The 24,553-nt window shown below is 35.6% G+C and overlaps 3 protein-coding genes across 3 annotated transcripts in view; 1 reads left to right on the top strand and 2 right to left on the bottom strand.

The window, feature by feature from the left end:
* The window catches only part of LOC105323873 (polycystin-1-like protein 2), a 47,118-nt gene extending 38,809 nt beyond the window's left edge, over positions 1 to 8,309 (bottom strand). Inside the window, exons 1-2 of the mRNA XM_020065324.3 lie at positions 7,907 to 8,309; positions 1,040 to 1,389 (exon numbers count right to left, since the gene is read on the bottom strand). Coding sequence (XP_019920883.3) covers positions 1,040 to 1,389; positions 7,907 to 7,976 — 420 coding nt within the window. The 5' untranslated portion in view covers positions 7,977 to 8,309. The remainder of the gene's footprint in view (positions 1 to 1,039; positions 1,390 to 7,906) is intronic.
* A 2,214-nt stretch (positions 8,310 to 10,523) lies between these two features.
* Positions 10,524 to 15,097, bottom strand: LOC105323860 (micronuclear linker histone polyprotein). The gene is made up of 3 exons (XM_011422944.4): positions 14,953 to 15,097; positions 13,132 to 13,641; positions 10,524 to 12,915 (listed from the first exon to the last, which is right to left on the bottom strand). Exons 2-3 carry the CDS (start codon positions 13,637 to 13,639, stop codon positions 10,997 to 10,999), a joined length of 2,427 nt encoding a protein of 808 aa, XP_011421246.3. The 5' UTR covers positions 13,640 to 13,641; positions 14,953 to 15,097; the 3' UTR covers positions 10,524 to 10,996.
* On the top strand, positions 15,055 to 23,948 carry LOC105323847 (transducin beta-like protein 3). The gene is made up of 24 exons (XM_066067712.1): positions 15,055 to 15,160; positions 15,367 to 15,418; positions 15,505 to 15,600; positions 15,905 to 15,952; positions 16,458 to 16,535; positions 16,707 to 16,855; positions 17,077 to 17,247; positions 17,390 to 17,465; positions 17,696 to 17,795; positions 18,280 to 18,482; positions 18,739 to 18,939; positions 19,083 to 19,189; positions 19,343 to 19,541; positions 19,702 to 19,791; positions 20,123 to 20,191; positions 20,505 to 20,575; positions 20,668 to 20,824; positions 20,972 to 21,030; positions 21,302 to 21,405; positions 21,500 to 21,571; positions 21,809 to 21,967; positions 22,062 to 22,155; positions 22,311 to 22,716; positions 23,349 to 23,948. Exons 1-24 carry the CDS (start codon positions 15,141 to 15,143, stop codon positions 23,622 to 23,624), a joined length of 3,057 nt encoding a protein of 1,018 aa, XP_065923784.1. The 5' UTR covers positions 15,055 to 15,140; the 3' UTR covers positions 23,625 to 23,948.
* The last annotated feature ends 605 nt before the right edge of the window (positions 23,949 to 24,553 follow it).

The raw sequence follows: 24,553 nt of genomic DNA, 5'->3' as shown, positions 1-24,553 counted from the left end.
AGTGTATATTTTAAATTCAAACCTTTATATACGTATATTCATTCAACAAAAAAGTAAGGATTGGGAAAATCTTCAATTATAGTTTCTATTTCGAAAATAGATATATTTATGTAAAATATGTCTCACATCTCTTTCTCTTTCTGAGTAACAACTCATCCCCTAAAAGTTAATGGTAAATATCAAATACGTCAGAAGAACAAATCTGACAAGCATGGACTCATTCCTAATCAGAGTGAATTTCATTAACCAATAATTGAATAATGTGTTGAAATTTATAACAGCATTATTGCTTAAAGCTTGGTTATGTAAATGTCAACAATACGGTGCGTCGATGTATCTATTTCGTAAATGTCCGATATTTGCAATACCAACCCGTGCATGCACGTGTCAAAGTCTAGTGCACTATAATTAATTTATTCGACAAACAGGTAAATACATTACATTTCTTTTAAGAACTTCGATTGTTTACATTAATCTTTCATTTTCATTGCAATGCTTACAGATATGATTGAAATTATGATATCTTGTTAAATTTTTGTCTAAAACTATACAAGAACAATGAATCCAACAAAAATCAACAGTCTGTGTGACCTCCCCTTGAGTGTATAACAGTCTAACATTAAATTGAATGAATGAATGGTCCTCTGGGGAATACGATCCCATATTTCTTCAACAGAGCATTGGTATTGAATGGAGCAGGATCTTGTTGCTGAGCTTGCCTACAGAGGCAACTGCCTCTGTAGGCACGCTCAACTGGAAAAATTTATTGCATTATTTATTATTTATTCCGTGAAAATATGTAATTGTTCTTATTTATTGTAAGCATGAATTATTGACGGTAGTTTATGACGACACGGGAAGTGTTGACATCTTTTCTCCATTCAGAAGTCACACGGAATACCTCACACATATCTCGTTATCATCTGGGTACTTTTGATGCCTGTTGCAATACAAAATCCCCGTGAACTTTTTATTCTTTAGTTGTGTATTGAAACATGACAACATAACATGAAAGAATCACTATATATGAAATCCGTACCTGTACGTCGGTCACGTTCTCGTAGTGCAAGAGAATCCTCGTGTTTTGATCTTTCTGATCCAAATGGATACCGGTATAAACAAAGAGGCTGTGCACACCATAAGAGAGGTTCTGGAACTCCCTCAGTAAATGAATTTCAATGATACTCATATCAGGGAGCCGGGATGGTTTTATTATGCATGGAGAGGTCATGTCATGCAGCGTCCCATTACACATCGTTGTCATGGTGACATTTAATCCAGTGATCTTAATAACAATAGCGATAGGTTGATCCGGTCGGACAGGGAGAGGAACCCCTGTGTAGTCAGTAACTTCCACTTCGTTAGAGGAGTTGAGGATGTTGTTATTATCTGGTCGAGAAAAATAAATTGTATATGCATGATTATTATTAATATCAAGTATTACTTTGAGCAAAAACGTACTTTAAAATCATAATTTATTCAAACCGAAGCTTATTTTGTTCATGCTACCAATCATCAATTTGTAAGACAATAATTTTTCTTAAACCAGACCCTCTGTTAAAAGATATGTTTCCAGTTGACACACAGACAACTTTACCTACAAAATAATATATTTGTATAAACTGCTAAAATCCCCATGTGAAAACTAACAGGATGCAATAGACAGGTTTTTACAAAATGACGGAAACAATCTAATATACTTTAGAGTAAGCTCACACTATCAGAGCTGTAGGATGGGATGTATCCTACTGTACAAAGGATGAAATCAACCTATCAGTAGTATCATTAAAGTGTCATTACTAAAGGATGGAATCACCTTTCAGTAGTATCATTAAAGTGTAATTACTAAAGGATGAAATCAACCTATCAGTAGTATCATTAAAGTGTCATTACTAAAGGATGGAATCACCTTTCAGTAGTATCATTAAAGTGTAATTACTAAAGGATGAAATCAACCTATCAGTAGTATCATTAAAGTGTCATTACTAAAGGATGGAATCAACCTATCAGAAGTATCATTAAAGTGTCAATACTAAAGGATGGAATCAACCTATCAGAAGTATCATTAAAGTGTCATTACTAAAGGATGAAATCAATCTGTCAGTAGTATCATTAAAGTGTCATTAATAAAGGATGAAATCAACCTATCAGTAGTATCATTAAAGTGTCAATACTAAAGGATGGAATCAACCTTTCAGTAGTATCATTAAAGTGTCATTACTAAAGGATGGAATCAACCTTTCAGTAGTATCATTAAAGTGTAATTACGAAAGGATGGAATCACCTTTCAGTAGTATCATTAAAGTGTAATTACTAAAGGATGAAATCAACCTATCAGTAGTATCATTAAAGTGTCATTACTAAAGGATGGAATCACCTTTCAGTAGTATCATTAAAGTGTCAATACTAAAGGATGGAATCAACCTATCAGAAGTATCATTAAAGTGTCAATACTAAAGGATGGAATCAACCTATCAGAAGTATCATTAAAGTGTAATTACTAAAGGATGAAATCAATCTGTCAGTAGTATCATTAAAGTGTCATTAATAAAGGATGAAATCAACCTATCAGTAGTATCATTAAAGTGTCATTACTAAAGGATGAAATCAATCTGTCAGTTGTAAAGGATGGAATCAATCTGTCAGTTGTAAAGGATGGAATCAATCTGTCAGTTGTGAAGGATGGAACAAATCTGTCAGAACTTGTTGTAAAGGATGAAATTAATCTGTCAATTGTAAATGATGGAATTAATCTGTCGGTTGTTAAGGATGGAATTAATCTGTCAGTTGTAAAGGATGGAATTAATCTGTCAGTTGTAAAGGATGGAATCAATCTGTCAGATGTAAAGGATGGAACAAATCTGTCCGTTGTAAAGGATGGAATCAATTTGTCAGTTGTTAAGGATGGAATTAATCTGTCAGTTGTAAAGGATGTAATTAATCTGTCAGTTGTAAAGGATGGAATTAATCAGTCAGTTGTAAAGGATAGAACAAATCTGTCCGTTGTAAAGGATGGAACAAATCTGTCAGTTGTAAAGGGTGGAATCAATCTGTCAGTTGTAAAGGATGGAACCAATCTGTCAGTTGTTAAGGATGGAATTAATCTGTCAGTTGTAAAGGATGTAATTAATCTGTCAGTTGTAAAGGATAGAACAAATCTGTCAGTTGTTAAGGATGGAATCAATCTGTCAGTTGTAAAGGATGGAATTAATCAGTCAGTTGTCAAGGATGGAATCGATCTTTCAGTTGTACAGGATGTAATTAATCTGTCAGTTGTAAAGGATAGAACAAATCTGTCAGTTGTTAAGGATGGAATCAATCTGTCAGTTGTAAAGGATGGAATCAATCTGTCAGTTATTAAGGATGAAATCAATCTGTCAGTTGTAAAGGATGGAATTAATCTGTCAGTTGTAAAGGATGGAATTAATCTGTCAGTTGTAAAGGATGGAATCAATCTGTCAGTTGTAAAGGATGGAATTAATCTGTCAGTTGTAATGGATGAAATCAATTTGTCAGATGTAAAGGGTGGAATTAATCTGTCAGTTGTAAAGGATGGAATTAATCTGTCAGTTGTAAAGGATGGAATCATTCTGTCAGTTGTAAAGGATCTATAAATCTGCCACCTCAAAACGATTGAATTAATCTGTCAGTTATAAATGAGAGAATCAATCTTTGATTACTAAAGGATATAATCAATCTCTCAGTACTGAAGGACGTTACAATCTGTCATTACTAAAGGATTAAATCATAATGTCATTACTAAAGTCTGAAATCAATCTGTAGGTCCTTAAGAGTGGGGTTAATTTGACTAGTCTTAAGAAGGGATACGAAGAGATGGAATCTGTGTGTTAATACTGAAGAACGTATCACTGTTTTGTTCTGAAAATTGGTCAGGTTGTTACGATGGGTTAATTTCAATACAAAATTTTCATAATTTTTCCTGCAAAACTCTTTGCCTTTTTATAGCAAATTAAATTAATCAATTTTTTGCTTTCAACATTATCATTCTCGACAAAACAAATCTGGATATCAATTTAAGAACTAAATATCATTTGCAACTAACCTCATAGTCGTAGTTATAAATTCAACTTGAAAAAACATTAAAAAAAAAATAAGTCCTTGTAATTATACAGTAATGTAAAATAAAAATATTGTCCCAAAAGAGGGGCAACCAATGCAAGAGCCAAAAAAATGGTTCAGATAAAAACCAGCCCCGTCACACAACACGCCGTGGCACTAATGCAGCACCGCACAACACACCATCTCGCGAATACACATCGCACCGTCGCGCAACCACAGCTTTACCATTCACGTCGTCACGCAACCACAGCTTTACCATTCACGTCGTCACGCAACCACAGCTTTACCATTCACGTCGTCACGCAACCACAGCTTTACCATTCACTCCGTCTAAAATATCTACATTCATCGTACTTTTCTCTTATGATTGTAATGTAAATATGTGACGTTTATATTTCACTTTTTATATTTGCAAAAATGTTTCCGTATATGAACCTATATAAAACGCAAAAAAGTTGATTTCTGTGAGAACTTTCTTACGAGTAAAATGGTCATATTTTTGACGTCACAACGATCATGGCGCGAGCTTAAAATTGAGTTATAATAAATATAAAACCTGTTATTATCATAATTCTGAACAATTTGACTTTCTCAAACATTAAATATAAGTGATAAACAACAATGTCAAAACGTTCACCTGGGTATGAACTTGGTTGATACAGGATAAAGATTGATCACGTGATAAAAAAGAGATATGGTTTTTCCTTGCCTTACTACTACATTGCATTAAAAAATGAGGAAATTCCATTTAGCTTTACTAATGACTCAATACCAAATTTGCTGGTTTGCAAAGAATAAGTAATGAAATTGAAAACGATTTATCATAACATATAAAATTCTTCTTTTATTTTACGCCGACGATACCGTCAAAATGGTGGAATCTGCGGACGACCTACGAAGTGCCATCAACGAATTTTATACTATTTCTATACTATTTTGTATTCGATGGAAAGTGAATGTTAATGTCAACAACAAAAAAAATAACGGTTTTCTCCAAAGGTTTAAGATTGACAAAGAATTTTTACTATAAAGAAGTTATTGAAAATGTTAAATAATTCAAATACGTGGATATAGTATTGTCAAGAAGTGGGTCATTTATTAAAGCAAAAAAAAGCATTTGTGTGAAATTCCGAGATAACGTTGAAAATTTCAACTTTAAAGTTGGAAAAAATCAACTTTAAAGTTGGAAATTCCAGATTTAAAGTTGGATAAATAACCTTTAAAGTTGAAATTCAAAGATTAAATTTGGAAGTTCCAACTCTAAAGTTGGAATTTTAAAGTTAAAATACGCTTGCGTAAATTTGATTTGTTCGACAACGTTATTCTATCAGTTTTACTGCACGATTGTGAAATTTGGGGTTTGGACAATTTAGCTTTTATTGAACATGTACATTTGAAATTTTTTAAAACAATTTTTGATTCCATATTATATGTTATAAGGTGAAACAGGGCACTATCTTACATACTTTGATGTTTTTACAAAAATTACTACAATCTGGAGAAAATTGCGATCAAGCCCTGAGAAAAAATTTGTAAATATATTCTACAGATGTTTTTAAACAACATTTTAACCAAAATTGTAAAAGTCCGCGGATAGATTAAGTTCAAAGAATTTTAACATGAGCCGGCTTCAATATGCTTGGCACAACAAAAATCATGTCAATATAGAATGGTTAACTGTTCGGCCTTAGAATAAATGAGGAAAATATATCGAAACATTAAATATTGAACAATACCATGTTCTCAGAACTCATCACAAATCATAATCAGATAATCTAAAACTCTAAATCTCTAAGAAAAACTGTGTGTACCCATTTCAAATATTTTTTGTGTTGTCTAAACCTCTTAGTTTTCCTGTTCTGATCCTTTATTTTACCACATTCTTGTATAATATTGGTTCTGTTATTGGCACTTTCGCCTTTGCCTTTTTTGTTCTCTTTGGGTTAATAGCGTTTAATTTGACGCAGGTACCGTACTCGCCCGAGGTTTGCCGAATGCTCTTGGATGTTATTGGTACGCATGCTATACACAGGTTGGCGGCCATTGTGCTTACTATATATAAAAATTATTTAATATTTTACTTGGTTATCTGATATATTTTTATTAGTGATGGCTAAGCCTAATTATCATATACATGTACTACACATAAAATGTAATGCCTGCCATATGTGTGTGCATTTTTCTGTCACTAACCACAGTCTGCCTACTTTAGCTCACATTATGATTCAAAACACAGTATCATTTGAATTCCATTAAAAATTTTAGGAAAAAGAGTTAAGATTGATAGTTGATAGAAATATTATTTTAAAATTTCTTTTTTCTGCAGACGTCATGTTATAAAGCTAAAATTATCTTTAAACGATAAAAAGCTCTATGCGCATTAAAAGGTGAGGGCAAAAGTGCAAAGGTGCGAAGGCAAGAGTGTGAAGTTGCGAAGGAGCGACGGTAGTATTGCTCCTTCGCAACTTCATACTTTTGTCTTTGCCTTCGCCACCCATACTCGCACTTTCGCTCTTTCATCTTTGCACCTTCGCCCATAAGGCGAAAGTTCAAAGGTCGAAGGACCCATTCGGAACAGCATAGGTTTGAGTGGATTAACTGAACTTGCGCTGTTTATTTCTCAATTAACATCCCTCAAATCTAGTGACGGCGTATGAACACAAATAGACGTCCTCGCACGTTTTGAATACTCTATTGTTTTCATCTTTCAAACTTATTTAACCTACTTGATTAGTATTATAAAAAGAAAATCTATCCCATCTCTAGAAAGTTTTCATCTCAAAAATTTCCTGCACAATATTGGTGAAGTTGTTTTAACGCGATGATTAGTTGTGTTAGAGCGATGGCATGTTGTGCATATACTTTTGGATATCGTTGGTCCAATATTACAGACAACAGTTGGGCAGACAGTTTTCCTACCGCGCTAACTCAAGCGCCATCGCTTTAAAACAACCTGGCCGTCGCGCTAAAAGAACTCTCCCAATATGCCATCGCGCTAAAAAAAATTTCACATAGCACACTATCGCGTACAAATACAACTTCACCCAACACACCGACGTGCTAATACACGTCGATGTGTTGGGTGAAGTTGTATTTGTCACTCAACACGCCGTCGGCCAAAACAAATCAACATGACTCGTCGTTGAGCTGTCCCGGTTATGATGTGTCGGCTGGACGGCGTGTTGTGTGACAACGCAACAGGGAGTTGCGTGAAACTGCATTAGTGTAATGCCGTGTTGTGTGAAGTTTTAACCCGACGGCGTGTTGTGTAAAGTTATGCAAATGTCGTGGGGGGGGGGGGGGGGGGGTTCTCAACTTTTGTTATCGCGACAGCGTGTTGTATGTGACAGAATATTGTGTGACAGCGTGTTTTGTGACAGTGTGTTGTGTGATAGCGCGAAAACGTGTGTTGTGACAGCGCGACATGTGGTGGTTTTTCCAAACGCACTCTTGAGCTGTTTAAAAATCAGGACATCATAATTAAGACATCCTCTAAAACATCTAACCTGTATTTAATACTAGTATTGCAGATGACCTAATAGACTATTAAACAAATCTGTCAAAAAAAAAGGTTGTTTAAATGTCGACGTTTTAAACAAAGCAAATTATGCAGAAACGTTTCTCTAATTAATATAAAGACCCTGGAATTCAATTTTTTTTTTTACTTTTTAAGATAATTAAAACAAAAAAGGTACACTGCTAATCAAGGTAAACATATCGTACCTTAGTCATTCTATTTTAACGATATGAATTAAGGTTTAGATAGTGTTGTATTCCTTCCAAATTTGATATTAAAATGTTGCATTTTCTAAGAAAACAACATTACCTGTGATGAGATCACAATCCATCGTGCCAGAAAGCAGAGCGAATCCCCAGGCGAGGATCCAGCTGTTCATTTTGACGGATCCAAGTTCTGGTTCGTTATCCACCGCTATTCAGGGCAAACTACATTGAGGTGAGGAGAGAGGCATACTAATAAAGGAGTGAGCGGGATTAGCTAAGCTGGTCAGCGGATATTACATGCGGCTTATCAGCCTCAGTAGCTCGGCTACCTTGATATTCAGACGTAAAAAATGCATCGAGAAATGTTTGTATCGAATTAATGAATTCAAGCACCTGTCATGGGGTTTCATAACAAGATTTTAGCCAACAATAGCATAAAACTAATTGTCACTGAAATACTCAACATACTCAATTAAATACGTGTAAATAACAGAGTAAGTTCCTGACCAAATGACACGTATGAGGGGGGTTACAATTTTCCCCTAATTATGAATCAATTCTTCTAATATTTTGCAATTTATAAATACAGCATGATTAAACATATTGCCGTCGGAAAAAATATTGGCCCAATCATATATGTGTCAATAATTCATTAATCTCATTTCAGCAGTGTTGGTACTAATTATTACCCATAAGTTTGAGTGACAGGGTTCATTAATTCAAAACACATTCATGGGAAAGCACGAATTTTAAGGTTTTAATTTAGAAGGATAAAAAGTAATGAAGAAACCGTCACGTTTAATTGCAAATGTAAATACCTTACATTTCGAACAGGGCTCTATAATTGCTATTAAAAAACAAGGTACTGAAGAATTGACGGGAGTTGATTTTGTCGATGTTTATTTATTTTAAAATCAATGATATGTTATTTTGCATGACAAGTACATGTAATAACATGTATTTTCTAATTTGAAATACGCACATTTTTTATAATATGAATTTTTGGACTTTTTCGAGAAGAATGTCGAGAAACGCTCATATGAATCATGTTAAATAATATTTAAAGATAAAATTAATTCAATAAAACTATGTTATCAGTAATAGAAATATTTGTCAAAAATTGTATGGATCCAAGCAATATTAAACTCTAGTCTTGTTCAACTAAACGCTCGGCTGACACCGTAAATCTCCGACAAGGATTTACGGAGACAGCCGAGCGTCAATTTGAACGAGACTATATTGAACTCTGGCGTAGGAATACATACGACTACAAAAATATTTAATTTGTTCGTACCATTTAAAATCTGCTATTTTTAAGGTATTTGTAAATAAGTTTCCTTGAAAAACAATGCTTTAGCATACATTACATCGAATTTATCAATTATTTTTAAGAACTAAGTCTTGTCAGCAGCAATGATTTGTGCTGAGGCCCAAACACTGTTTCACTTTCGGTTTGTCTGAGTAACTGCATAGGAGAGTTGATTAAAATCAACTCCCAAAAATGTCCTAAAATCCACAGTGTGTACAATTTTGATTTAAACACAACAACGTATTTGTGACTTCTGCCAAAAATCATCTTTGTTTTCTAAGTACGGATGCAATTTATTTATGTCAACATGTGAATTCATTATGTTAATATGCAACAAAAATATATGTCGGCATGCAAGATAATTATGTTAATATGCGAATTATTTTTATGTCAACATACAAAAGAATTATGTTCACGTGCAATAAGTTTTAGATGTCGAAATGCATGATTATTATGTTATTAAATCACAACTTATTATTTCAATATGCTACATGTAAATATAGTTATCTCACATCAAGACATGAATAATGAGCGGGCAACATAACTATCATGCATTTAAAAATTGAATAGTCACATGTAAACATAATTATCTCACTTTTTGACATACATGTACCTATCCTACATTAAAACAAAATCAACTCGTATATCAACTTAAGTTGCATGTCAAAATACCGGACTGACAGATGACACCCTTTACCATAGGGCGACTCACAGATCAAACCCTTTACCATAGGTTGACTCACAGATCACATCCTTTACCATAAAGAGACACACAGATTACACCCTTTACCATAGGGAGACTCACAGATCACATCCTTTACCATAAAGAGACACACAGATCACATCCTTTACCATAGGGAGACTCACATATCACATCCTTTACCATTGGGAGACTAACAGATCACATCCTTTACCATAGGGAGACTCACAGATCACATCCTTTATCATATGGAGACTAACAGATGACACCATTTACCATAGGTTGACTAAAAGATCTCATCCTTTACCATATGGAGACTCACAGATCACATCCTTTACCATAGGGTGACTCACAGATCACATCCTTTACCATAGATTGATACCTTGAATAATTTCATTCAACAGCATATCCTTATTTTTGCTAGCTGCAGATCTGTAGCTTCTAGTCTGAAAAAAAATTTGAATTAACAACTTAGTCGTCCATCTGATTTTTTCAGATGGCGAGCTACAGACCTGCAGCTACATTCCTACATTTACGGCCAGTAAAAATCTTTACCAAGGGGCTTTAAAGAAGAATTTTTTATAGCAACAACCACTTTCTTATACATAATTTTGTTTTCAGGCAAATTTGCAAAATTCCTACATTTGCTATGTCTCTTCTAAACACCTGAGTAATCTTAAATCGGCTAAATTATAACGAAACAAAAATAGCTGAAATGGAAAAAAATGTTTAATATAAACACTACCTTATAAGTACTAAATCGGCTGTCACATCAAATTAAACAGGAATGCTTTGAGTAACATTTAAACACACTGTATTAATGTTTTGTGCATTTCTCACAAAATCTTTGAATGTTTTGACAATCAGAATGACTTACAATGTAAATTGTAAGAAATAACACCACCAGAACACTGATCACTTAATCCATAATAACATGGTCGTAATATTTCACATATTACATGAAAACATAAATCTTAACATCCTATCAAACACATCCTCTAAAAAAATTACAAAAGAAATCAAACAAAAAAATCACTTCATCTAAACATGTTGCAGTTTAAATATAGTCAGTGGCAAACAGACTTGGTTTTTCTGATAGATGACAGTGCACTTTGGAGCATAAAAACATGATATAAGTAACAGTAAAATTAAACAAGGGCCATGTTCTGAAGTACAGTAAATGGTTATGATGGTTCTGGATGCCAGCTGTCATCCGAGTCATCAGAGGCATACTCTGTCAAGAGCTGGCCTGCTGATTTAGGGATAAGGACCTCGTAGTCACTGCCACTGTCATAAACTGACGGTGATGTCATGTCACTTACACTGTCATACACTGACAAGGATGTCACGTCGCTATCCTCCGGCGATGTTCCTGGCTCCCAGGTGTTGTCACTGTCAGAATTGTAGTCCTCTGTGTCCAACGCTGAATTCTCAATTCTATTGTCCTGCAACGGACAGTCTCTCTGCGATGTAACTGTGCTGCGCCTTATCCTTTGACTTTTAGGACGCTGCTCCAAAGTGTTAACTCCCCCTTTATTTTGGTGTGTGGAGGAAGCTGTTGATGAGCAAGCAGAACTATGAGATTTTGTTGAATCTCTCTTTATTCGTTTTGAGTCTTTAGTTTCACATGTCTCGCCTTCAGAATCTTTTCTCTTTCGTTTATTGGGAGATTTGGTTTCCACTTCAGTATTACTTGAGCTCCCCTCACCCTGTCTGTTTTCCCTGATAGATTCACCAGAGTTACTAACAGTATGCCTGATATCAGAGTAATCTGTCTCCCTATTATCAGATGTTGATCTTGATAGTGTCCTTCTAGGAGACTGACTTGTGCCATTGTCTGCACGCTCCCTTGTGGTTCTTCTGGGAGATTGACTTGGGCTGATATCTGTCTGTTCCCTAGTGGGCCTTCTGGGTGAGGGAGTTGTGCCACGATCTTCCCTTCTCCTAGCATTTCTTCTGCCTGGTAGCCATTCCCTTGTATTGTGTCTAGCATCATCACTACTGTATCTTTCTTCACTTCTATCTGATAGGTCATGTGCTTCTCTACGCCTTTGATTGCTGTCTCTTCTTTCATCGTCATTCCTGTAGTTTTGATGATGGGAGTATCTCGAGCTTGTAACCGAGACGTGGCTATCTGCGTCCGAGTCTGTGTCGGTCCTACTTCTGGCAGAACTGTGGTAAGACAGGAAATCACTTCTATTACTATCTACTGAGTGACTGCGGCTTCTAGAATGGAAATATCTTGAGGACAGTGATCTAGAATGTGAAGACCTCGAGCGGGATCTTGAGGATGAAAGGAATCTTCGCCTTCGGTGAGGCGTCCTCGATCCAACAGTAGAATAACTGTGACTTCTGGATGATCGAAAGGATCGACTGGATGAACTTCTGTTCTGCGATCTGTCACTATTAGTAGGACTCCAGCTTTGGCGTCTGAGTGTTCTGTCTGAGCTGTAACCTCCTGATGAATGCCTCCTTCTGTCTGGTGAAGATCTAGGGGACATGCGATACGAAGCAGTGTGTCTTGCCCGAGAAGATCCAAAAATGTATGACCTGTTAGAAGAGCTGTCATCCCACTGTCTGTCATATCGAGATCGTCTTGGCGACCGAAATAAAGAGCGGTGTTCTAGATCATTTCTGTCCCCGTCCGATTCGTTGACCACATCAACTTCCACGTCAGTCTCACCACGGTCATGAAACGAGGACGGAGATCTTGGCGGGGTGTTGACAACATCAATTTCCCCTGAATGTTCATCTCTACCCTCTCTATGAGAACTGAAATCTCTTTGATATCTAGTTCGCCTTCTTCTCCTGTCCCTAGAGTCTCGCAGGCTTCTCCAAAAATTTCTGTCCTGACGATCGAATTCTTCAAACGTCATTCCATGTCGTTGGTCATCCTGATCCGAGGACCTGTAATCACTGTAGTCATCCAGAGAATTAATCGAAAGATCAGAGTCACTGGAAATGAGTAAGTCAAATGATAGACTTCTCTCTCGATTAGAATATATTTCTTGGCGTAATGTTTCAATCTGCTGGTTCAATTTTTCTGTCAGTGTATTGAGCTCTGTAACCTTTTTCTTGAAAGTGTCGACCAGGGCATATTGTTCTGAAATAAAATAAACAAATTTTTTTTAAAGAAATATTACATCATATAACACTTTCTCATATACGTATCTATATTACTTAGTATGATGTCCTTTACAAGTGTCTGTCAGATATATTTTACTGTACATTAAGAGAAATGATTGTTTCATTGACTCATCTTTTGCCATTATTAAGGTAAACAAATTCTCTACACATGGTATTCCTCCAAGTGATTTACCTTGAGAGTACTTCCTCAGTTCCTCCACACAGTCATGTCCATCATAGATGCGAACAGGGATCATCAGGCCACAAACCTTGGTACACAACTTCTCTCTGTGTTCACACTCTTCTTCCTCATGTTTCTTTAAAAACTTTTGCAAAACAGAGACGAAACATTTTTCATATCTACATCCCACCATCTTAAAGTCACATTCCTTGATATGTTTATCATACACTTCTAACGGCAGTCTTTCATCACAACCATTAATTCTAAAATCACAGTACATAAGCAAACGGTTTAACATGTTTTGCACGATTGGAAGGATGGGCTTTAAATGTCTCTTTTTCAGCCGATGGCGGCAGGTTGGACAGTTTCTATTGCGGTGCAGCCATGTCTCTATGCAGACTTTACAAAATACATGGCGACATGGGCTCTCTACTGGACCCTCCAGCACACACTGACAGATACAGCAAATCAAGTCTGGGTCAGGTGGGCTCTCAAACTTCTCAACATCAAACCTAGACATGTCTGAAAGATTCAATAGTCAGTACTTTAAACAAATGCACTTGTAAGCATAATTTGTAAATTCTGATCCCTCAACCCCCCCCCCCCCCCCTCCCCACTTTTTTTTAGCAATTTAAACAAAACTATACTGGCAAGTGACCAGTTCTTGCCAAGTACCTTTTTTTCACCAGTACCTTGTTACGTCGTTTAATCAACACATAAAATCATTACAAAAAATGACGTAACAATGCACTGGTGAGAAAAGGTACTCGGCGAGAACTGCGGCACACCAGTAACCATTATCGTTATTTTTTCTTGTCAAGATTTCTGATAAGTCTCGCCCCTTTTCAATTTGCTCCCGACGCCACTGCATTTGGGCCCCAAATTTTAACCTGTTTAACTGCGAAAGCAACATTTAATTCAGCTATTTGTTACCAGTAAAACTGAGTTATGAGCAAGAGCTTTTAGTTAGCATCAGATATCTGAATCAGAGACATAAATAACAGAGATAGACAGCTGATCGAAATCTCGTGAAATCCCGCGGTCCCTATTGTAAAGTTTTCCTAGGTTAAATCAGTATACCTTTCTAATAAACAATTATATCAAAATATAAACAACTAAAACCTATTACCAAAACATTCAAAATATTATATTTTTAATGAGTTTATGTCATATAAACATTATTAAGAGGAGTTTAAGGAGGCAGTTAGCTACCTGTTATCCGAGATTTCGCAGATGTTTTATAGCTGGCCAATATATTTTCTAATGTTCAATTTTTTGTTTCAAAAATGTCTAAAACCTTTGCACACTTTTCATTATAAGAATAAACTTTTGGTTTAAGATCATATATCTCAGTTCACTAAAATGTAGTTCTCAAAGTAAGGTTGGTCTCATACCATTTTTCAACAACAAAACACGCTAATGGCGGAGTTGCCAATCTCTGTTATTTATGTCTCTGTCTGAATGATAATCAGAGGAAGAATTTGGGTTTCCCGGATTTTGGTCATTTGGACATTCCTGTTGACTGGCATATATTTTCAAAGATTTTCCAGCAATTTTTTTGGAACCTTGTCTATCAACTTATGATTTTTTTTGTCTTCAATCTTTTCACACACATGAAAGAAGAGATATAAATAACAATCAATATGAATAAATACCATGTTCATTTGCTCTTAGTCTGTCTATTTTGCATAACTTCTACACATGAAACTTTACCCAGGGACCTATTACCCGACGTAATTTCGTACAGTAGTATATATACGTCCCAAGTGCCACCTAACCTTGAGAGAGTTTTACAAAAAGCCTATCATTGTAAATAAACAATTGGATATATACCTATAAATTTACACTTTCGCCAACGAGTGTTTTAACCGAATAACGGTTTTTTGACTGTTTGATCAGCAGTCTTTACTTTCTGCCTCCATCTTTTCCAGCAGATACTGAAGAGTTCCACTTACAGAGTTATCCCTCTTGGAAAATATTTGGAAACTTCCGGTGCACGTGTTGACCATGAAACAGAAAATATGACACAACTTAAAGAGAAGTTAGTAACCCTTTTATGGTTTATGTTTAAAATGGGAATCTAGTTAATGTGTTACGACACACAGGGAATAGCAAATCACTTCTAATGCAGCGTAATACTGCATTGTCACAGTGTGTTCCCATTAGAAATATACATCTGATATAGGCTAATAAATAAGAGGTGTATCTTTAACTCTTCTAATTTTTTCCCCCCTTTGTTTACTATAGTTTTGCTGTGGAAACAAAGTATGAACCTTTTTACACTGGAGGGAAAATCTTTGTAAGTATTTTTACTTTTACATCAGTGTTATAAAAATGTATGCTGTACTCCTGGACCCTTTCTATAATTTCTGATCTTTTTAATAGATTTCCAATGATGGGACATGCATGTTTTGTGGATGTGGAAACAAAATCCACATTATTGATGTAAATTCAGGGCAAACCAAATACACTTTATCCCAGGTTTGTATTCCATTTTTCACATGACATTAAATGCTGTATATACATTTACTTATATATTTTGTTTGAGGCAAATATAAATTAATTGAAACTTATATGAAAGTTTAAGCAATTTTACCACAAACAATGCTAATGGATCCTTTGTTAATGCCTTGTTTCATAATTATATTTTTCTATTATAACAGTCCAAGATCTTTCTCTCAGACATCAGAGTTTTTATATGTTTTTTTGCATTATGATTCATTATATTTTACTCTATCAGACTTTATGGCACCACTATTTACATTTAATTATTTAATACTTTCAGGAGGAAGATGAAGAAATAACCCATTTCTGTCTGTCTCCAAACAATGAGGTAGATGCTTTAGTGAACACAGTTAATTTGTATTGGATACATGCACATAGAAGCTTACATTTTCTTTTGTTTTTGCATGCAGCATATGCCTATTATCCATGTTAATGTACTATGTACATAATTCAATCAGATTTGTATGTAAATGTTGATTTTGCTCCTCATTGGGTATTGTATTATAACATTATTTGAAAACAAAGACGTATGTTGTGGACAATCAGCATATATCACTGGCTCTGCTATTTTGGCTTTTCGGAAAATATCCAAGACAATCATCTCAGGGCTAGAAATACATGTATGTTTCTGGCCACACTTTACAAACATTAATGTAAAAGACCTGGAAATGAATGACTACCCAAAGGGCTAATGCTCTAAACAAAGAACCAGACCAAGCTGTGAAATACACCGGTCAAAGACAATGAAGTCATCAAACATTTTAAGTTTGCATTCATATTCAACATTGATTTAATGTACTTGTGGAAATAACTAGATGTGCAATTTTTTTCAGTTCTTAGTTGCTGCCACCAAACATTTAGTTTTGAGGCAGTGGAACTGGAAAGATCAAGTTCTAATTAGGTCATGGAAGGTCAGTGCATTATGTCAGGGTCAAATAAATCATTCTTGCATGTATTCAGATGGAATACATTATTGAATCTCACGTACTGATGTTTTATTCATGATTTTGACATGTTTGACTTTTTTTGTTTTAATTCTCTTTATAAACACCTCTAACATTATTCCCTTTTTCAACATATAGGCTATTCACATATCTCCTGTTTTGACTATGGACTTTGATGTTTCCTCTACATTGTTGGCATCAGGAAGTTCTGACACAACAATTAAACTGTGGGATATTGATAAACAGTATTGTACACACAATCTTAAAGGTCATACTGGGGTTATAAGGTGAGATTCAATGAAGCACAACATGCTCATCTTTGTGATACATTTTCTGCAGTTATGTGACATATTTGATACTCAAAGATTAAAATACCATAAGAGTCTTTGTAGAGGAAAAACATTAATGACAAAAGTTCTGGAATTTGATAAGAAATCATTGAAATTAGAAATCCACACCACATAGATGTAATATTCTAAGTAGTTATGGCTGAGTTTTCTTGTTTCAGCATAGTAAAGTTCCACCCTGACAATGAGAAGTTACAGCTTTTTTCTGCTGCGGATGACTACAAGGTCAAGGTCTGGGACCTGAGGACCAGTAAATGTCTGATGACGGTGGAGGCGCACTACAGCGTGGTCACCAGCATGGTCTTCTCACCTGACAATACAACAATGTACAGGTAAGGAATCATTGCAACAAAGTATAGGTAAGGAATCATTGCAACAATGTACAGGTAAGGAATCATACCAACATTGTCTAGTCTGTCACTGCCAGGAACAGACAACTTGTCACTGATGTAATGTGTGTCGTTGTTTTTGCAGTGGGGGGCGAGATCGAATAGTGTCTGTGTGGGATGTAGGGGAGCTGAAGGTCACCAAGGCCATCCCAGTGTTTGAGGTCAGTACTTATCAAAAATATATTCTTACAGACTTTGTTTATTATTCACTCAACTGGGAGATAAAATATCCTCACATAATCTGTGTGGATTTTTCATGCAACTCGTTCCATAATCTTATTTCTCTCATGAGGAAGCCTATCAAAGAAATAAAAAAATTCTTATTTACTGGTTAAAAAAAGACCAAAATAGTATTAAAAACATAAAAGCTAACCCGAGTCTTGTTTTACAGAGTGTGGAAGCAGTGATCTTGTTGCCTCAAAATCAGGAGTTTCCCGACCTTGGGATCACTGAGCAGGAAGGCCCACACATCATCACAGCTGGCAGTAAAGGTCAGAGTTCAATATTTCATTGTGTTCAACATACTGTGAAATAATTATAATGCAAGGTGTATCAACTTTCATGGAACGTATATGTACCCCTTTACAGTGAAACACATTAATTATTTTATTCATACATTAAGTGAACTCATGACATACATGTAACACCACCATGAAAAATTCACAACCTGCAAAACTTCACCACCATGAATATGAATGATTCCACAGTAATTGGATATACTTCTAGCAAAGGCTATCTGTTGGATTTGTTTTTGAATGCAGACTCCCTGAAAGATTGCCTTCACATGTATAGTTGATACAATAAGAATTTTACACTCCTCTGAGCCAAAGCTAGACAGGCTAAAATAATGTTATCTGAGTTGTCTGTAACACATCTATTCTCTAGCTATTGTCAATTTTTCGTTACATTTATTTTCCAATCTCCATTTGGTTATGACATTCAGAGTAGCCTGTATAATATATTTTATGTATGTAGGAACTTTACGTGTGTGGAATATTGAAAAAGCAAAGTGCGTGTATGTAAGGAAAGAGCTGATTGGTCGAGCCAGTGACAATGAGGAAGAGAATCAAAACATCACCCAGGCACTACACAGTGAGGCCCTGCAGAGTCTGGCTGTGGTTACCTTTGATAACAACATCACCATGTGTAAATTACAGGATCTGTCTGTCAGTAAACAGGTGGGTTAAACTTGTAAGAATCACCTGTGTTTGTTTGATACTAGGTGACAGTAAAACCATTGTATTCCATAGTACATGTAGTACGTATCACTTAACATTCTGCTCACATTGCTAATTCTCCTCAAAACCTTTTTCTCCAACTGTGTACAGATTGGTATTTAAAAAGAACTTGTATGTACATGTATTTTAGGTTTTTAATAAGTTGAAAGAAATGATAAAAGGAGTTTTACATGTACTTGTACCATCACCCTTTCAGTTTTGTGGCAACACAGACCAGGTGTTGGAGGTGCAGTTTCTAGGACCCAATGATTCTCACTTGGCTGTGGCCACAAATAGTGAGCACCTCAAAGTATTTGAGGTCGCGACCTGGAACTGTCAGCTGTGCTCTGGTCATACGGACATCATTCTTGGGGTTACGGTTCACAGGAAGAGAAATCTGCTGGCCACTTGTTCAAAGGTAGATTTAAAAGAGTTGACGATATTAAACTTTGACATTGTATCAAATTTTAAATTAAAGTTTGCTGTAAAATGATAAAAGTTATGGTGTGAATATTAAAATTGTTAAATGAGACCCTGCCCAAATTCTATTCTGATTTTTAGGACAATACAGTAAGAGTATGGAAATTTGACCCAGATTCTGGGAAGGTCAGCTGTGTTGGAGTTGGGCATGGTCACACACACATAGTAGGCACTGTGGCTATTTCCAGGTCAGTTACCATAGAAACTGTTCATAAAGGTTATATTTACTGTGCTCGTAAATGAAATCATTCTGTTTTTCCCTTGTCTCCTTTTAAGAAATTTAAAATTTACATGAAGTTGTTATTTCTTTGTTTTTAAGTAAAATTCCCTACTTCTTACAGTGTAACAGCTAGTTGGATGGTTAGTGGGGGCCAAGATTTCACTCTGAAGAAGTGGCAGCTCCCCAAAACCGGGGAAGAATCCTGTAAGGACCTGAAGTGTATCCACACAGAGAGGGTTCATGAGAAAGATATTAACTGTGTTGTTATGTCTCCAAATGACAAATTCATAGCAACAGGGTCACATGATCGCACCGCAAAGGTCAGTCCATCCTATCAAACTCCTTAAAATATTGTTAACTGAAATTCATTGTATTCAAAAGAGTTCATCATTTACTCTGATTGTAATTTGCTGTACATATTTACAATTGCTGATGACACACAATAAAACTTGTACTTATGTTTTATCTTTCTGTTGATAGCTTTGGAATGCTGAAACTTTTGCTCTAGTTGGAGTGATGAGAGGCCACAAGAGGGGAGTCTGGTGTGTTCAGTTCTCACCTGTTGACCAGGTAAGGATTCCTTAAGTTTTTTACTTACTTAACTGTTGATTATTATTTTCCACACAATACTGTGGAATCATTAGATTTCGTGGTGGCTCAATTTTCGTGGAATTCGTGGGTACCTCTTATCCGCAAATTAACATCCTCCACGAATGAATAAATTAAGGCAATATAGTCAAATTTCCTTTTGTAGGTATACAAGAAAACACGAAATTACGTCCCCACGAACTTTTAAAATTTAAGCAATCCACGAAAATTGGCCCCCACGAATTTTAATGATTCCACAGTACATTGCATGTGGTTAATTGGATCTATATTTGTTTCCTTTATTTTGTTTTAGTGTATAGCAACCTCATCAGGAGACGGAACAATCAAAATTTGGTCAATACAAGGCTTAGAATGTGTCAAGGTTTGACCTCATTTTGATATATTATTAGTACTGAGTTAATAGTGCATGTCCTGTGATAAACTAGAAGCGTTTTATAACAGTCATTGTTGATGCCAATTTTTAGTAGAAGGCATTTGTGAGATTGCCATTATTTTTGTTCTAAATCAGCAGAGTTTTTGAACATCTTACATTCATTTACCAGTTATATTGTTTAGATTAATAGCTGTATCACAGTGATGTGTATGATCCGTGTTTTAGACATTTCATTTACCAGTTATATTGCTTAGATTAGCTGTATCACAGTGATGTGTGATGCGTATGATCCGTGTTTCAGACTTTTGAGGGACATGACAGTGCTGTACTGAGAGTAACTTTTATCAACAGGGGCATGCAACTCCTATCCTGGTAAGATGCCTCTTTTCAAATCACCTTTTTTTTAATTTCCCATTTGATAAACGGTCTCTGACATATATATATATATTTTTGTTACCGCTCAGTGGCTCAGATGGCCTGATGAAGCTTTGGGTGATAAAATCCAACACTTGTGTATCTACAATGGATGAACACGAGGACAAGGTTTGGTCGGTCACGGTCAATAAGGAGGAGGATCACATTGTGACTGGAGGAGCGGACTCCAGTATCATTCTGTGGAAGGTAGGGTCATGTAACAGTCATGTGATCAACCTACATATGGAGATAATTGATAGTTAATTTTTCTTGCATGTTTTTATCTGAACATTTTGTCTATTTATTAGAATTGTGATACTTAATAATAATATTACATTACTCATAAATTGACAGGATGTAACAGGAGAGGAGGTACAGAAGAAGCAAACTGAGAGAGAGGATTTCATTCTTAAGTAAGTGCACTACAGATCTGTATGGGTTTGATGTAAAGGCTCATGTATAGTGCACACTTATACCTGCCAAAATTTGATTGAAAGTGGGAGTTGGGTATAATACAGGGTGATCCATAAATTCTGTTACTACTAGTTTGGAACAGCAAGATAAAATTCAATGACATTATGCTATTTGTTTGTTAGTGTAGACCTGTTCTCTTCCTTCCTTAAAATGACATGTCTTGAAATGTTTAACACACTGAAATAACAGGATTTAACCCATTTTTCATAGAGAACAACAGCTGAGTAATTTACTTCACAAGAAGAAATATCTGAGAGCCATTGGTCTGGCCATTACACTGGAGCAGCCATTCAGAGTGTTGAGCATCATCAAAGGTAGGAATAACTAGGCAGAATGATAACCCATGACCGAACAATACAGTACTTTTTGAGAGAATTTTGGAAATAATCTTGGGTTTAATTGTTGTAGAAATCCTGTACAATCCTGATGGGAAAACAGAACTGGAGAAAACTCTTCAAAAGCTCAGAGTTGATCAGATAGGTAAAACTGTTGATCATTCACAAAAGTAGCATCTCTATTCTATTCTACAGTAATGGGTGCAAGGTTACGGTATTTAAAGCGATATCTTTGCATTATGATTTGTATAAAAAAAAACCAGAGCAGAAGTAAAGGCTCAAGTTAGAGTTGCAGTAGGTGCATATCTCTCTCTATTTTTATGGCTTGTTGTTTCTAGATTCAGTAAAATTCCTCATTGTTTTTATGAATTTTTGTTTCTAGATTCAGTGCTGCGTTTTGCTGGAGAATGGAATACCAACAGCAGACATTGTCATGAGGCTCAGTTTGTCCTCAACACGGTTTTCAAGACATACCCTCCAGAGGAGATCCTCAAATTCCCCAACATCAAGTCCACCATGGAGGCATTTATTCCGTACACAGGTACCATCTCTTCTTGTAAACTTCCATGCATGATTTTATAAGCAAAGAATTTTAAAAATGCTACAGAGTTCTGACTGATTTTTTGGTCTCTTAGAGCGGCATTTCCAGAGGATGAATCGCCTGTTACAACAAGCCATGTTTTTGGAGTTCACTTGGAGTTGTATGAGAAGGGTCACAGATAATACACAGTATGTTAACAAAGCTTGGCCAATAAAACATCTCAAGGATGAACCAGTGGTCTGATTATAATTAAGTTAATGACATGGACTGAAAATAAGCTTGTTAATGTTTTCTTGCTTCATGTACACATGGAACAATACTCTATGCTGATTTTTATTTGAAGGTCAGTTGAGAATAAGCAAGGATTCAGATCAGTGGAGGGATTACCAGAAAATGAATCGGATATGAAGATCAGAAATCATTCTTCTGGAGGTGAATCAGACAGTGACGATTCCATGGATACAGAAGACAATGATGAAAAAGACCGTGAAACAGAAGAAAGTGCTAATGAAGACAATGATAGTGTTCATGGGAGTGAGTCAGACGATGGGTCTAAATCCACTGAAAGCTCTGCTAGTGATGGAGAGCAAGCAGAGTCGGACATTGAGAATATTAAACCTGCTGCCCTGTCAGGAGGGGAGCGGTTGACTGGTTCTCATCGGGGCAGCACCCGTTCATCACAGGACGAGGGTTCTGACTCCGAGTCCAGTGAGGGAGAGCCTCTGGTTTTCTCCAGTCAAAACACAAAGGTAATTTACTAACTTACTATCATCCTGTATTCTGAATAAATGTTTGGACATAGTATACTGGAAGTACTATAAAGCCAGATTATAGTTACTGAACAATACAGACATGTTATGTAGGTGAATAGATAATGTCTCCTCGTACAATGTGTGCTGTCCTTAATTATTTAGATTTTAATGTAATTGAGGAGATAAACAGCAATGTTGAAATGTTTGGTGGGATATGAACTTAATTGCTTAAATGATCAAAGCCTGTGTAGCCTGACCATTTGATCAAGCACTAGCCTAGTTTATATTACAGTGAACTTTTTAACATTTTCATTTCTTAAGCACATATTTACGAAATATGGTTCATATAAACCTGTTTATACACCTGTTTATACACATATACAGTTATAAAATGTATCATTCCTATCATTGTTAGGCAATAAAAACATACATTACATACATTACTTACCTTTGAAAAAGTTTGCACAAAAATGTTGCTCTTTAGTAGGTTCGATCCATATGAGAGAATATTTGCGTACTGTATGTGACGTCATTGGCAGAGATTCAATGTTCGTGATTGCTTGATATTTGAGAAAAACAGACTTTGCATCGTTTTTATAATTACAGTAATTCATTCATGTTTTTTCCAGAGTTTGGAAAATTTAAAGGGCAGTGAGAAAGTGATGTCCAGTAAGAAAAAATCTCAACAAAATAGTAATGTACAGAATACCCCAATTAATAAACAGACAACAGAGGTAAAAAGCAGAAAAAGGGCACAGACAGAATCTGATCCTGAGGAGCTGGAGACTGGCGAGAAACGTGCAAGAGGACTGAGATCCAGCCAGACAGAGGCTGAAACAAACAGTGCAAAAAGGTTAAAGCAACCCCTAACTAGGTCAATGTTAAAGAAACAGAAAGGGAGATAACTCGTATCATCAGTGGTTTTTATTTGAGAACACCTCTATCAATGTTAAACACAAAGGTCCTTTTAATATATTTAAAAGATTTGAAATTTTAAACAATTAGTTTTATATGTCCTGCAGTGTGTATGATATACATGTACATGCACATGAATTTATGTTGAATAATAAACAATTTTTGTCTTCATGTAACGGAAGGAAATTGATTATGGGAATTTAATACATTGAGGTTGCTAAGTGTACCGGTATACCGGTATTTCCTTCTATCAAGCTTGAAATGAACTGTTGAGTTGTTGTATGTAAACAATACATAAAATGAATTTTAAACAGTTTTCTTCCTTTTTGTTGTGTTTGTGAAACTTCAAAATCACAAAACATAAAAATTGTATTGCATGAAACCAAGTTGTACCCATTGTTCTTTTGGGATGAAACTGAATATATTTGATATTTTGTTTAAGCATGACCCAATTTTTATTCTTTGAAAAACTCAGTTGAATCATTCTGATTATTAGTATCATGATCAAGTTTTATGGCTGAAAAATAAACCAAATAGATTGAATACTAAATAGATTATTCCTCTGTACAAGATGTTAGGTCTTTAATGGGGATGCACATGCAAGTAGATATGTAGGATTAGCTTTCTATCAAGAGACTTAGAGTTAAGTCACGGTAACCTGAATGGTTCAGCATATAGTCAGTGTGTAACTTTGTTAGTCCAGGGACACCCTGTATGGCGAATCCTATTTTTGGTCTAATATTGTTTATGAATGTTTTTCAACACACTGCAGCAGGTAGCTCAGTGTATCTGAACAAAGTCTGTGACATCGTGGTTTTTTTTTTTACAAATTCTATCAAATGGTCAAGAATTAGATCGGTGACATTCATAACAATGTTTAGAAAACAGCAGCGACTTTGCAGCACTCATTTTCCGAACT

This window comes from Magallana gigas, chromosome 7 (assembly GCF_963853765.1).
Source record: "Magallana gigas chromosome 7, xbMagGiga1.1, whole genome shotgun sequence".
NCBI lineage: Eukaryota > Metazoa > Mollusca > Bivalvia > Ostreida > Ostreidae > Magallana > Magallana gigas.
Note: the sequence above shows the minus strand (reverse complement) of the source record. Positions and strands in the feature narration are given on the sequence as shown.